At 40.6% G+C, this 13,824-nt stretch overlaps 1 protein-coding gene across 1 annotated transcript; it reads right to left on the bottom strand.

The window, feature by feature from the left end:
* Nucleotides 1–810: 810 nt before the first annotated feature.
* Nucleotides 811–6,571, bottom strand: LOC108239880 (keratin, type II cytoskeletal 8-like). Its single transcript, XM_017422907.3, has 9 exons — nucleotides 6,064–6,571; nucleotides 4,619–4,827; nucleotides 4,058–4,118; nucleotides 3,822–3,917; nucleotides 3,567–3,731; nucleotides 2,553–2,678; nucleotides 2,191–2,411; nucleotides 1,654–1,694; nucleotides 811–1,439 (listed from the first exon to the last, which is right to left on the bottom strand). The coding sequence occupies exons 1-9, from the start codon at nucleotides 6,484–6,486 to the stop codon at nucleotides 1,198–1,200; spliced, it is 1,584 nt and encodes a 527-aa protein (XP_017278396.1). The 5' UTR covers nucleotides 6,487–6,571; the 3' UTR covers nucleotides 811–1,197.
* Between the last annotated feature and the right edge of the window lie 7,253 nt (nucleotides 6,572–13,824).

The following is a 13,824-nucleotide window of genomic DNA, read 5'->3' as shown; positions in this document are numbered from 1 at the left end:
TGTATGGGTTGTTGTGAGCTCATTTTGTGTACAGACTGCGTGTCCTCTCTGTGGTGTCATGTTTCATTGGTGAAGTCATGCGGTTTTCAAACCTGGACATGTCCCTGTCTGTCCCGGTGTGTGTGTCAGCGGTCTGCGGGAACAGCGCGTGGGATTTGGGAAGCTTTCTGTTTCCAACTACAAGAGAGGTTTGTATGGCCCTGGCTGGGGCGGCACCACCCATTATTCATGTTCAAACCTGTTCTTCGACAGGGCTTGGAAAGCTTTTTAACTGTTGTTCCGAAAAAAGACAAAGGTCCTGTTCCTGAATCATGGATCACATTATGATACACAAACAAAGCTTCAGATTCCTGAGCATCTTAGTTTGTTTCAGGAGTCATTGTGTTTTATCCATCATTCTTTGAGTTCAACCCTTTGTTTTGTGAACGTTCTAGTGAATACTTTGTTGCAGTAAAAAAAAAGGAAAGGTATTAAATATCACTGTTTCCAAATATGTATGCTCTATGGGTAATTCTGTAAAAGAGAAACTCCTGAAGCAATGCATGCTGGGACACTTTAGAGGAAAAGCTCCCTCTGTTGTCAACATCCAAGCATTAAAAGCAAAATATGTTTCTGTGTGAGTGTGTGTGTGTGTGTGTGTGTGTGTGTGTGTGTGTGTGTGTGTGTGTGTGTAGAGGCAGGACCTAAAACATGGNGGGGGGGGGGGCTGTTGATGAACCAAAGTCACTAAACTGAAAATGTCATAATGAAACTAAAACTAAAACGTGTTAATTTTAATATTTAGTGTCTCACAATAAAACTGGACACATGTATGTTTAGAGATTTATTTCTTGTAAAAGATCATTTCAGGCATTGCCAACATCAGCAAGTAGAAGACTTAAAAATCTTTTTGACTTTCTTGTGAAGTATACATGCATACATTTCTTTTTCCTCCTCGGTATGTTTTTACAGGTTTAGAAGACGTTTGTGCTTTACAACAGTGCCATGTGCTGGCTAAATGATTGTGGTGCAGCCGTTTCTGCACATTGGCAGAAACTGCAGGAACCTGCAAAAGAACTGCATTGTAAGCACCTCTTTATTGAAGACATCAGTTTACAAACTGTATTTTAGGGGGCATTAAAGAAGTTGCCAGTAGGTAGAGAGGGTTTATTTCAGCTCTAAGATCAAATCATAAATTGGCCAAATCAAGAGGAGAAATCACTCTTCTGCCACAACTTCTGCCTCCTCCTTTTCCTGCTCCTTCTTCTCTGCAGCAGATGAGTCCTCAGTTGCTATCTCCTGCTCCTCCTCTTCCTCCTTCTCTTCTGCCTTGTGCGCCATCGTTTCGCTCTTGGTGACAGAGATGGTCTTCACTGCCTCAACGTCCGGTGCAGAGACCGAACCTGAGAAGTAAGAAGGGATGCGGGAACTCTCCAGGCTGAATGCATTGAAGTTTAATGCTACAAAATAAGACAAAAAGGAAGTTGTCGTTAAAACCTCTTTTATGAATCCAAACATTGTTTGTGTCAACGAGCAGCTGATCCATACTCTGAGACACCCCCCCCCGCAAAAAAATTACACTGGTCAGAGTTATTAAGTAAGACATATGACACAGGTTATAATATGAGTTTTTGCAAAGGTCAAAAGTTTCACAGTTTATTTACAAGTACTCACAAGTCTGCTTCGTTACGTTGGTTTTGATTCCTGCAGCTAACCTAAAAAACGAAAGAAGACAAAAAACATATTAAAGGCCTAGAATTCCTGGAAAGAATGCATATCACCCACCACCATTCATCTCAGTGGTTTGAGTTAAAATCATCTTGTGTTGAGAAAGGACAAAGGTACAGTTGTTTTGGTAAAAACCTTGTAAATGACGCCATGCATAATTTCAGGCAATACTGCGATATTTTGGGAGATGTGATAATGCTCAGAGTGAATGATGTTCAGCGACCACCACACTAAGTTTTAGGTGTATAGCCATTTTGAATGGGGTTGACTCCAAAAGTTAATCAGTACGGGCAAAGATTACTCTCTGAGAGTTTCATTAAAATCTGTCCACTGGTTAATGAGATATTTTGCAAACACAGACGGAGACAAAACCTTTGTCATCTTTCAGGAGGTGATAAAAAAAACTAAATCCTCTTCGAGCATGTTGCTCTGTTGGATGCAGCTATCATTACTGCCACAGGTGATCTAACAGTAACATTTTACCTGATCTCCTCTCCCTCCAGGAGTTTTTTATACGTTGCAATTTCGATGTCCAGAGCCAGCTTCACATTCATCAGTTCTTGGTACTGTCGAACCTGCAGGGCCATGTCCTGCTTGGCTCTCTGCAGAGCTGTCTCCAGGTCTCTGATGCGCAGCTTGGCGTCCTTCACGGCCAGCTCGCCGCGCTCCTCGGTCTCCGCGATCTGAGCCTCCAGATTGTTTCTCTGAAAGCAGCATGAAGTTCAGGACCAAAAGGGTTGAGGGGCTCTATAACAGGTTTCTCAGTTTCAGGAGCTGTCAGTGGAATGAAAAGCTACTGTATCGTCAAAAATGTCAGAGAAAAGCTGACAACTTAAAACCCTCACCTGTGCTTTAACCATTTCAATTTCAGACTGAAGCCTCATTATCCTGCGGTTCATGTCGGCAATCTCAGCTCTGGTTGACTTCAGGTCGTCATCACATCTTCCAACTGACTGCTGCATCTCTGCATACTGCAGCATAAGGAGATGAGTCAAAATATAGCGTGATGAACCTGGTACGGTACTTTTAGTAGAGTTCACAGTTATATTACTTGTCTCTGATGTTCCCACATTGTTTTTTGGCACACGTTCAGATGGACATTAGCATTTTACACAGCAGCCTACAGTGAAGTGCAATAAAAAAATAAACTGGTAATAAAAGTAAACAAAGCAAAAACTAGGACCAGATTGAACAATTTAGTTTTAAAGTGATGCAAACGCAGCACACGCCATCTGTCACAATCACTGAGAAAAGATCATGTCTGCAGCTCAGTCCATCTTCTCACATTTAAAAAGTTTCATTTTGGTTGGATTTATAATGAGAAACAGTGTGTTCAGCTCTCTGAACAGTTGTTTAAACAGGTGTTTTAGCTCAATAACCACATAAGACAAAATTATTTTTATCTTTTACAATCTAATTCTTCTTAAAAGCTTTCAAAATCTGTCTAATTAGCTCAATTTCACTCCATAATGTGGGAAACTATGCTGGTTTGCTTCAAAACACTGCAGTTTAATAATCATAGCAATAGCTCAGATCTGTTAAAGTGGATTTTGTGGAAAGGTTCTAAACAATTAATATCTTATCTGTTATAGTTAGGTTTTTTAAAAAAGTCTGGGGAAATACAGTTTAATTTTGACCGGACTGATGAGTTCAAGCCCCGGCACTTATTTCTGTGCAAGTTTTAACTTTTCCACAAAACCCCAAGTCAGGTGATCTGAATCATCACTTTAAGGCTCAAAACCTGTACAGAAGATTTTTTTCAGAGAAAAGGCTTGCTTTTAAAATTTGAGGAATCCACAGACTGTCCTTTGACATTCGAGATTTCTGAAGTGTTTTTAATGCAGCGTGTGTGTTTCCACCTTGTTCTGGTACCACGACTCAGCTTCTGCTCTGCTCCTGTTGGCGACGTCTTCGTACTGAGCACGCACTTCAGTGATGATGGCGTCCATGTCCAGATCGCGGCTGTTGTCCATCTCCACCACCACAGAGACGTCCCTGATCTGGGTCTGCAGCTCGTTAATTTCCTACATGAGACGAGAAGTGATTCCAAATGAGGGGAAAACATGCAACAACAACAAACTTTATGAAACAGTGATGTAAAATCGGTTACTTACTGCATCATAGAGCTGCCTCAAGAACTCGACCTCATCAGAGAGCCCGTCCACTTTGGCCTCCAGCTCCACTTTGACCATGTAGGCAGCGTCTGTGTCCTTCAGTGGAAAGAATAACAGTGGGAACATTTAGAGCTGATTTTAGGTCCCACACTGGTAAAAATAAAGCATCATGTAGGCTCATTGGGAACTTATTATAGTGTAAAAAACAAGCTCTTTGCAATAAAATCTGCACAAACCTTCTTCATAAGAACAAAGTTGTTCTCACACTCATTGCGCTTGTTGATTTCGTCTTCATATCTGGTCAGATGAAAAGTAGGTAAGTGGTTAATGTAGTATTAAAAAAAGAAAAAACTAAAGACCAAGCAGTCCTTGAAGGAATGCATTTCACCCACCACCTTTCAGTTTTAGACTAACATTATCTTATACTGAAAAGGGACAGAGTTGTAGCCGTTTTGATCATACCCTGAAATTAACTTTATGTGCGATCTTATGCAGCATCACAAGATGTCACGCTCAGAGTATGTGTTGTGAATGACTCCCAGCTTCTACCACACTAAATTTTAAGTCAACGTCTGTAAAACTGCCTCAGTTATTGTCATTTTTGTGTTTTTTAAGGTTGGTTGGCTGTCGCAGCCATCTTTAATCATGTTTACTCCAAAAACTAATCAGTTGTTGATGATGTTTATTCACCAATTACTTTGTGTGTTTAATCGTGTTGAGTAATGGGATATTTTGCTAACAGACAGACACACGTCCACACACAAACATGGACTTCAGAGTTTCACAGCTGAAAGCACTTGTTTTTGAAGTCCTCCACCAGGTCCGTCATCTGGTGCAAGTCAGATTCCAGCTTGACTTTTTCATGGCCCAAGTTGTCAAGCTGCCTCCGCAGGCTGGCGATGTAGGCCTCGAACATGGAGTCGATGTTGGAGTGAGACGCGGTCTGCTCCTGCATGAGCTTCCACTTGGTCTCGAGCATTTTATTCTGCTGCTCCAGGAAGCGCACCTGAAAACGAAGCAGATCAGAAAAGAGGGGGGTGAATTGATTTGGGTTTTTTTCTACAGAAATGACCGTTTCTCTTATTTCATCAAAATACGTAAGATATGGGCAGATTTGTCTTTGAGACATAATGTGGAAGGTAAAAAAAAATTAATGTAAAGAACGAGAGTGACTCGTGGCTTCATTTTCTGATAAGCAAACATGTAAACCCCAAGGAAAAAAAGTAATTGAGTGACTTTAAAATTTCAAATTAATTATTTCTCTTTTAAACTAGAATGCTGCTCTTCAGCACAATGTGGCCCTTGTGGCCCTTTACAACTTTTTTATAGCATCCTGAGCCTGGGTGGGGACCCACTACCACTGAGTCAACATGATGACACAGCTCTGTGTGCCATATCACAATGATATGAGGAGCAGTGGGAGAGTCGGCTTTGTTTTACAATCTGAAGAATTACAACAAGCTTTATTTACACATTCTATTTTTTATCTCGCTTGCCTGGCTCCTTCAGCATTTATGGGCTGGAAGGACAAAGAATCTGTCGAATCTCTGGCAGATAACAAGTGAAAGATGTGTTCTCATGTTAACATTTTAGTTAATGCAGGAGGTGAAACAACCATTTTTTTCTTCTTTCAGCTAAATAGCTTCTGTTGAACCTCACAGAATCTCATCAAATAGGCATATTTCTGTTTTTTTTCTTTAATATTCTACATCTCTTTTCAATAAAAGACTTGTTGCATGCATCTCTTTTGTCAAGTCACTATGTTGACACAGAATGAAAAAAAAAATCAGGCTGTGGGTTTTTAAGTTTACAAGGAAAACAAAAATGAAAGCAAAAAAGTCCCACAAGCCATTGTTTACTTTCTCAACCGCTTATTTTTGCAGGACTTTGCTCATACGAGAGAAGTCAAATCTGCTTTTTATTTAAGTGTTGCATTCAGAGCGATCCTCCTGGCTGAGCTCTATGCTCTCACCTGCATCAAACTCTTTGAAAAACCATCATGCAGAACAAGAAATATCCCCCACAGAACTGCACAGATGTCCTTTGTTATGAAGAAAAGTTGCCCTGTGGCATTCTAATTTCCTCTGCGCTTTATTGAACTTTTTCTGCTGGATTTTCTGGATTTCTGTTTTATCTCAAGAATCCTGTCAACAGAATGTACCTAGAATTTTTTGCTGGTTTTTTTTGTGCTCATTCATCTGATTTTCTGCTGATGTTGAATGTAACTGTTTCCTGGACTGACCTTGTCAATGAAGGAAGCGAATCGGTTGTTGAGGGTCTTGATCTGTTCCTTCTCCTGGGTGCGGATCGTCTGGATGGTGGGGTCGATCTCCAGGTTCAGGGGGGCCAGCAGGCTCTTGTTCACAGTCACAGCTGTGATGGGGGCCACCACTTCATTACCACCTTCTCCAAAGCCAAACTCCACTCTACCTCCTCTGTGTCCCGATCCCCCAAACCCACTGGCCATCTTGAAGCCCCCAGCACCCACAGCAGCCCCACTGCTGCCCACACCTCCATAGGAGCTGCGGACGGCGTAGCTCTGCCTGGCACTCCCCATGCCATGGCCTCCGTAGCCGGAGAACGAGCGACTGCTGTAGCCCTGGGAGGGGCCCCTGGAGGACGACACAGTGGAGAGGGTGGTGGTCTTCAGGGCTCTGATAGACATGATCACATATGGGGGGGTGGTCTGTAGCTGGTGTGAGAGGAGAAGAGACTCTGCTGAGGAATGGAAAGTCGTGCAGATGGAGCCTCCCTGGTCCTGAGCTGTATTTATCAGAGCAGGGGAGGGTCCCTGCCGGGGTGGGATTGGCTGGTGGCCTCAGCAGGGGGAGTGGAGGGCGAGTGGGAGAAAAATGAGGCAATGTCAGGGAAGAAAATTACATCATGTTACACATTTACAGCTCATGAAACAAAAGCTATGAAACTACTGTAGAAACACAAGAAAACTCCACATTTAAACATCAGCAAAGCTCCATTTTACAAACTTAATTGGCATGCTTAAAATGAACAAAACACATGTCAAAATACATTTAACACAATCAAAAAGTCAAACCTTCATTTAATGAACAAGCATCTTAAATTATGACCTTCTCCTCGTCTTTGCAGCATTCCTCACAGATGTGGCAAGTTGGAAGGTAAATTGTGTTGAGCCGGTGTGATGTCCTGTACGTACTGCTGAGCAGTAACCATATGTCACATAATCAAGTCAGGTTTATCATCATCATTCCAACCGTATTTATCATACAGCGGGACAAAAGAAATGGCCAGACCCGGGGCAAACAAAGACAGTGTTCAATGTCCAAGTTGAAAAAATTAAGTAAATAATTCAGGTGTGACAGCTTCATACTAAATATAATCCTTCATCCCTATGTTTGTTTTTTATACCAAATTCCTCACATGAAAATTTACCTATAAGTTAAAGGTCTAGTATTTCTTGATAAAACGCTTACTGCCGACCATATTGATTGACAGAGTTTGAAACTAAGATCATCTTACGATGAGAAATGATGGAGTTGGAGTTGTTTTGGTCACACATACTCAATGTATGTGTTGTGAATGACTCCTTGCCACCTCCACTTCAAATTTCAGCTCATTATCTGTAAAAATGACTGAGTTATACCCATTTTTCTGTTAGATAGTGTGTATTAGCTGTGGCAGCCATCTTGACCTGGGTTGACTACAAAATCAAATTGGTTGTATATGTACATCCAACGGTAAATTTTCATTCAAAACACATCCAGTGATTCATGAGATAGTTTGCTAACAATCAGGCAGAGCTGACAGTAATAGTTACTGGCAAAGTTCTATAAACAGACCTACCAGTGCTCAGGGTATGTGTTGGATGTGATAACTGCAAAAAACAGAGCAAAAGCTGATTTAGGCATCAATTTTTATTTTTCTACATTTGAAATGGGCATGACTGCACGACTACACCATTCTGAATGCCTTCATTATCCGACGTGAACCAACCACTGAATTCCTGCCGTATCTGTCAGGTGAGGAGCAAACAGGGTTTGTCTTTATCACCAGACCCCACCTTGGTGTTTAACAGCCGTCCCCACCCTCAGACAAACTGATAAACACCCTGAGACTACAGGTCAGACAGACAGACAGATAGATAGACAGATAGATAGACAGATAGATAGATAGACAGATAGATAGATAGATAGATAGATAGATAGATAGATAGATAGATAGATAGATAGATAGATAGATAGATAGATAGATAGATAGATAGATAGATAGATAGATAGATGTGTGGATGTGTGGTTTTGTTTACATTTCCATGGTTTCTTATCTAAAAATCGACACTATTTTGTCATCCTTCATCTTCTCTTACTTGTAACATGAACCCAATCCATCATTTTGTTCTCTCGAAACCGTAAATAACTTTGGCAGATTTTTTTCGAGCCTCATCTTCCCCTTTCACTTCAATAATTGCTGCTAAGTTTAACCAGATTTATCTTCTTTGCGTCTCCTTCTTTACTCTTCTTATGTTTTGTTTCTTTTGTGTGTGTGTGTGTATTTGCCAAAAAACAGAAAGAGATTAATCACAAAGTAAGAAACAAAATGTGAGGCAGATGGGACTCTTTTTATGGAAAATTCACCAACCTGGAAGAAGCTTTCAAGATTACGCAATCATAAGGAAAGGCTTTTTGCTTGGCTGGCCTCAAACAGTGACATAATTCTTCACAAAGAAGCTCTTGTGCTGCACTCGGAGGCAACCATGTATGTACAAGTTAACCAGTCCTGGTCTCTCAGTAAGTCAATAATGTCAAAAAGAGCTGCAGTTGCAGGACATTTGATGTGATGAACAATGTTAAAGTGGCTTTTATTATTTACTTCCCTCTTCGATCAGCATGAGGGAAAGCGAGAGGTTTCCTCACAAAGCTCCCTCCCGAGCTTAATTCTCAGGAGGAGGCCGAAGAAGCTGGTTTGTGTGAAGCTGCTAAATGACACAGAGGGGCAGGAATGTGCTGAGAGACACACATATGTGCGACATGTCGGAGAGAGACGGGTCGGTGAGAAGAGGACCTGCTGGGGTAGAGGGGAAGACAATTAGCAAAGATAAGAAACAAATCTGTTTCACAACCACAAGGACATCCCGTAAGCACTGGGTGGGATGCAGGAATCTGCACAGTACAGGCAGGTACAGATAAACAAGGCAGAACAGAAATGTAAACGGCATTTTCAGAAAAAATGCTGAAGAAGCTGAAACTGAGAGGGTAAAGCTAAAAGAAGCAGGACACTAGCTAAAGGCTAAAAAAAAAGCAAACTGCTAGCACATGTAGCAAAACACTAACTGAAGGCGTAAAATAGTAAACCCTAACAAAAAGCTAAATGTGGCAAAAGGCTGGCTGAAAGCTCAGATTGCTTTAATAAATGATTTTAAGGACTGGTTCTTTGGTAATAAATAAAGTTGGACTTTGTACTATTCAGGATGGTCCTGCCAAGCCTTCAGAGGGATCGAGAGGATTCAGTGGAAAAGTGACACGGTGGAAATTTTAAAATCCCCAGTGATTACAGCTGAGCAGACACAGAGCACATACAGTAACTTCACTTTATCAATCCAAAGCCCTTTCCCCAGTCCTCTCATGACTCTAGTGTTGTTGACTTGGAGACTTCTGCCCCCTTGTGACAGACTCATGTAGGTGAAGGTTGTCGGCAAACTTCCTGCTGGAGTCCTGAAATGATGGAATCAGAGCTTGAGACGGATCTGATCTGACCTCTGACAAAACATCAGCTGAGGCAGACTAAAATAAGTCAACATCGACAGGATGTATCAAAAGGGCATATGGTACAAACCTTTATAACGACTGAAGGAATTAATCTAGAGCCAATGAAACCATCTGATTTCCCTTCAGCGCCACCAGGAGGTTGAACAGGAGTCGTAAACCAATTCTCATTGTTTGGGTCAAGCAAAACCTGAAAAATATACAATTTTGGGGGGAACCTTTTAAATAAATTGAGATGTTTAGTTGAGTTTGTTTGAGTCATATGTTTATCCTTCAAAAGACACAACTAATTATCAGTTTATCCCTAATCTGCATTCAGTGTGCAAAAAAAAAATGAAACTGTTTCACTTTTCTGCCTGTTGCTCAGATGTCAAAGCCTCTGAAACATGACACCCACTTTTAATATTTAAATTCCTCTTGTCTAGTTTTGCCTTTCTTTTGATAAGCAAATTAACTTTTTTTTTACATCAGGCAAATAATCTCTGTTCATGTGAGACGCAGGCGTGACTCCTGAGTCGCCACAACTCGCTCGTTTTATGTCTTCCTGTGAAATGTCTTTGAGCTCGATTTGGACATGACATCTTTCAGAGAAAATGTCTCTCAGATGACACATTTCACCGTCCTCCTAGGTGTGACTCTTCAACACTGTTAATGGGGTCAAATATAAAATTAGAACAGATACGTATCAATATTTATCGCCCGCCACCGAAAGGCGAAAGGCAGGAGATCGTGTTTTTGCCTGTTTCTGTCTGTGTGCATTTTGTCTGTCTGTTAGCAAAATATCCCATGAACCACTGGGCAGATTTTAATGAAACTCTCAGAAAGTAATCACCAGATGAACATCTACAACTGATGAACTTTTGGAGTCAATCTAATTCAGGATGGTTGCAGCTAATCAACCTCAGTAAGATTTGGTGTGGTATTAGCTGAGAACCATCTGTAGCTTATACTCTGATCTCTAACAAAGTAAAACAGATCTTTGTTGAAAACCTGAGCATTAACTAAGCCAACCCAGTCTGTCTGTTAGCAAAAAATCTCATGAACCACTGGATGGATTTTAATCAAACTTTCAGAAAGTAATCGTTGGGTGGATATCTATAAATGATTAGGTTGTAGAGTCAATCGGAAACAAGATGGCTGTTAGAGTTAATCAACCTCAGTAAACACAAAAACTATAACTATAACTCGGCAAATTTTACAGATATTGAGCTAAATTTTGATGTGGTAGTAGCTGAGAGTCATTATCAACACATACTTTGAGCCAGGGGTGGAAATTAGCACTCGCCACCCGCCAAATGCAGGTAAATATTTGAAGTGGCGGGTGAATTTGATCAGCACACACGCCACTGTGGCGGGTTGGCAATTTGAACAGAAAAGGTGTTATTTGTCCTCTTGGCATATAGGGGGCAGTAATGTGCTCGAGTTGCTGCTGTTACGTCGAGCCGCGTTCCCCCATCAGATACGGTTCCCCCTGCGTCTCCGTAAATAATNCCACATTGCCCGTTACCCCATCAGATACGGTTCCTCCTGCGTCTCCGTAAATGACTTATCTATTAACAGAATTGTTTAGAGGGGCAAATATTTCTCATTAAAAAAACATCATTCTTTTAAAAATAAAATGTGCTAATAGTATCATAATACAGAGGAATAAACACAGTTAAGGAGTTGTTGGTAAATTATTTTTGTCCTGTGTTTTAGAGGGGGAACCGATTATTTCAGACGGCTGAAATATTTGGTTCCCCCCTGATAACTTTTGCAAAAAAAGAACAAATGTCTCCAAATTCACAGGACCTGTTGTCAATGATGAAAGAAATAAACACAGTTAAAGACTTGTTGGTAAATTAACTGGTTGTTGTTTGATAATTAATGATCTAAATCACATTCAACCCGAATGTTATTTAGATAAAAGAAAAAAATTTTAATTTCCACCCCTGCTTTGAGCACATACCCGTTGCACCAAATCTCACAAAGTCACATTAGATCAAACAAAAAGTTATTTTTAGGATTTGACCAAAACAGCTATAAATCTGATATTTTTTTAGCATAAGATGGTCTTAGCTTAAAACTACAGCATGAAGGGTGATATGCATTCCTTCAGGAAATGCTAGAAATTTAACTACATCTGTATCTATAAAATCATTCCTATAAAATATAAAAAAGGTCATTTCTGTTGGTGTGTTTGTCATAGTTTCAGAAACTATGACAGTAGGAAAGGGAGTAGAGAGGAGGAAGTGTGTGAGTAAGAAGGTGTCACAGCCAAACACATGCTGACACTTTTTAAAAACATCTGTCAGAGCACGCAGTGTGCACTAAGACACGTATGCGTACGTTCACTTGCCCATTTTGACGGATTATTTAAGTACAGAGGAGCACTAAAGTTATACAAAACCAAGAGAGAGGGCAGTGAAGTTTATCCAAGGCCACACCAGGCTGAGATCAGGAAAAACGTGGCCGCTGTCCAAAACACGTGAAGCACATAAACTCCTGCGGTTTCCAGATTCCTGGTAATACTTTGAGTGTTTCTCTTCTGTACACATCCTGTCCTATCTTTTGGAAACTTTGTACAAATCAAAATCTTAGTGTTTCTTGTCCAAAAGGTATCTGCCTATTGAGAGAGGAAGCTAAAATCAAAACTCCATTACTTCAAATGCAGGAACGTTTGTTATAAACATTCATTTTAAAAAGTTGGTCAAGTTTTTTTTTTTTACAAATATATATATATATATATATATATATATATAAATATAGAGTGCTAACAGATCTCTTGATATTACGTGAAATCTTTCATCACGNCTTACACAACGTCCCATCTTATCAGAATCAGGGTTATAAAACTATAAAACTCCCAGCAGTGATGACACCCGCCTTGTTGGTTGACTCCTGCAGTGAGACAGATGTTGCCACAACACGTTCAGACAAACAAACAGAGTGATGACTCTGTCATGTGGTCTGACTCATGCTGGTTTCATTCATGCTTCCTGTTTGAAATTTTTGCTTTTTTTGTTTTTTTACTTTTTTCTACAGTTTGAGGTGTGTGAGTGTGTGTTTTCTTTTCTTCAGTTTATGCTTCAGAGATAAATGCTGGTGGGAAGAAATAAACAATGAAAACAGAACAGCCGTGAATTTGAAGTAAAGTCTGAAAGCCAAAGAGCTCAGCAGGGCATTATGGAGCCTTTTGGGGTTTACCCCTGTGGGAGGATCATCTTATTTTATGCTCCGAGGCTCGGTGCTGGAAATAAAATAAAGATCTGTGATAACACAACTTGCTAAAACAAATTTCCCAAGATGTTAGATAATGCTGAAGCCAAGTAATCAGTTTTTCTAATCTGGTTTTGGTAACATAACATGTTGAAATTAAAGGTCCAGTCTTCCTTGAAGAAATGCTTATCACCCATCGCTTTTCAAGTCAAAATACTAAACTTTCATCTTGTGCTGAGAAGAGATAAAGCCGTTTAGATCAAACCTTGTGAAGAACGTTACGCACCGTTTCCTGCAATATTGCGAGATCTCACAGGATCTATTGTGTTGACTGAGGTTGCTTAGCTGCGGCAGCCATCTTAAATGTTGCTGTTAATCACTTGTAGCTGTGCATCCAGTGATTATTCTCTGAAGGTTTCATTAAAACCCACCCGGTGGTTCATGAGAACACACACGGACACATGCAAAAACATTACTGCCTTTGGTGGTGGGCGATATTTATGTTTTTGGGTCACCAATGAAGAGGAAAGAGGAGATCATGTTGGCTTGTGTTTCCCAAGGAATCAATACAAGATGATCACTTTTCATTGCACCATACATCAAAAGCGGCTCTCATGAGGAGGTTCCATAGAAACGCCTTCAGAGATGATTGTTTAACTGATGCATGTAGATAACTACCTGCTGAATGAGGGCATCCTTTGTGTCCCTGTATTCTGAGAAAAAGTATCAGCTAACCCCTGTTTTTTTTTTTATCCTTCTCCTGCAGATCCTGTGAATATACCTGCAGCTTGGATGTCACACAGTTTGCTCTTAAACCTTTCAGCTTTCACTGTTTTGTTACCAAGAGTGTTGAAACCGGAAGGGTTTTAATCGCGTGGTCTCATTTCTAATATCTGCTGCTCTTATATCATGTGGGTGTAGATAGGCAGGATGGCGAAAGCTGTTTGTTTTGGGAGCCCACAAACACAGACACTATGCAACATCTGGTGCCAGATGCCTTTTATGGACAAACCACAAGATGTTTTTTCCTTGCACACTCACGCATTGGAAGCTATTATTCCCCAAATCAT

This window comes from Kryptolebias marmoratus, linkage group LG4 (assembly GCF_001649575.2).
Source record: "Kryptolebias marmoratus isolate JLee-2015 linkage group LG4, ASM164957v2, whole genome shotgun sequence".
NCBI classification, from domain to species: Eukaryota; Metazoa; Chordata; class Actinopteri; order Cyprinodontiformes; family Rivulidae; genus Kryptolebias; species Kryptolebias marmoratus.
The sequence above is the reverse complement of the archived record's forward strand: the minus strand, read 5'-3'. Positions and strand labels throughout refer to the sequence as shown.

What these genes read in the sequence shown, in the direction of transcription:
- LOC108239880 (XM_017422907.3), bottom strand. Translation starts at nt 6,486, where the DNA reads ATGTCTATCAGAGCCCTGAAGACCACCACCCTCTCCACTGTGTCGTCC. An exon ending in TTGAAATGGTTAAAGCACAG is followed by an intron (nt 2,412 to 2,552) that starts GTGAGGGTTTTA and finishes TGCTGCTTTCAG; the next exon opens with AGAAACAATCTGGAGGCTCA. An exon ending in CTGGAGGGAGAGGAGATCAG is followed by an intron (nt 1,695 to 2,190) that starts GTAAAATGTTAC and finishes TTCGTTTTTTAG; the next exon opens with GTTAGCTGCAGGAATCAAAA.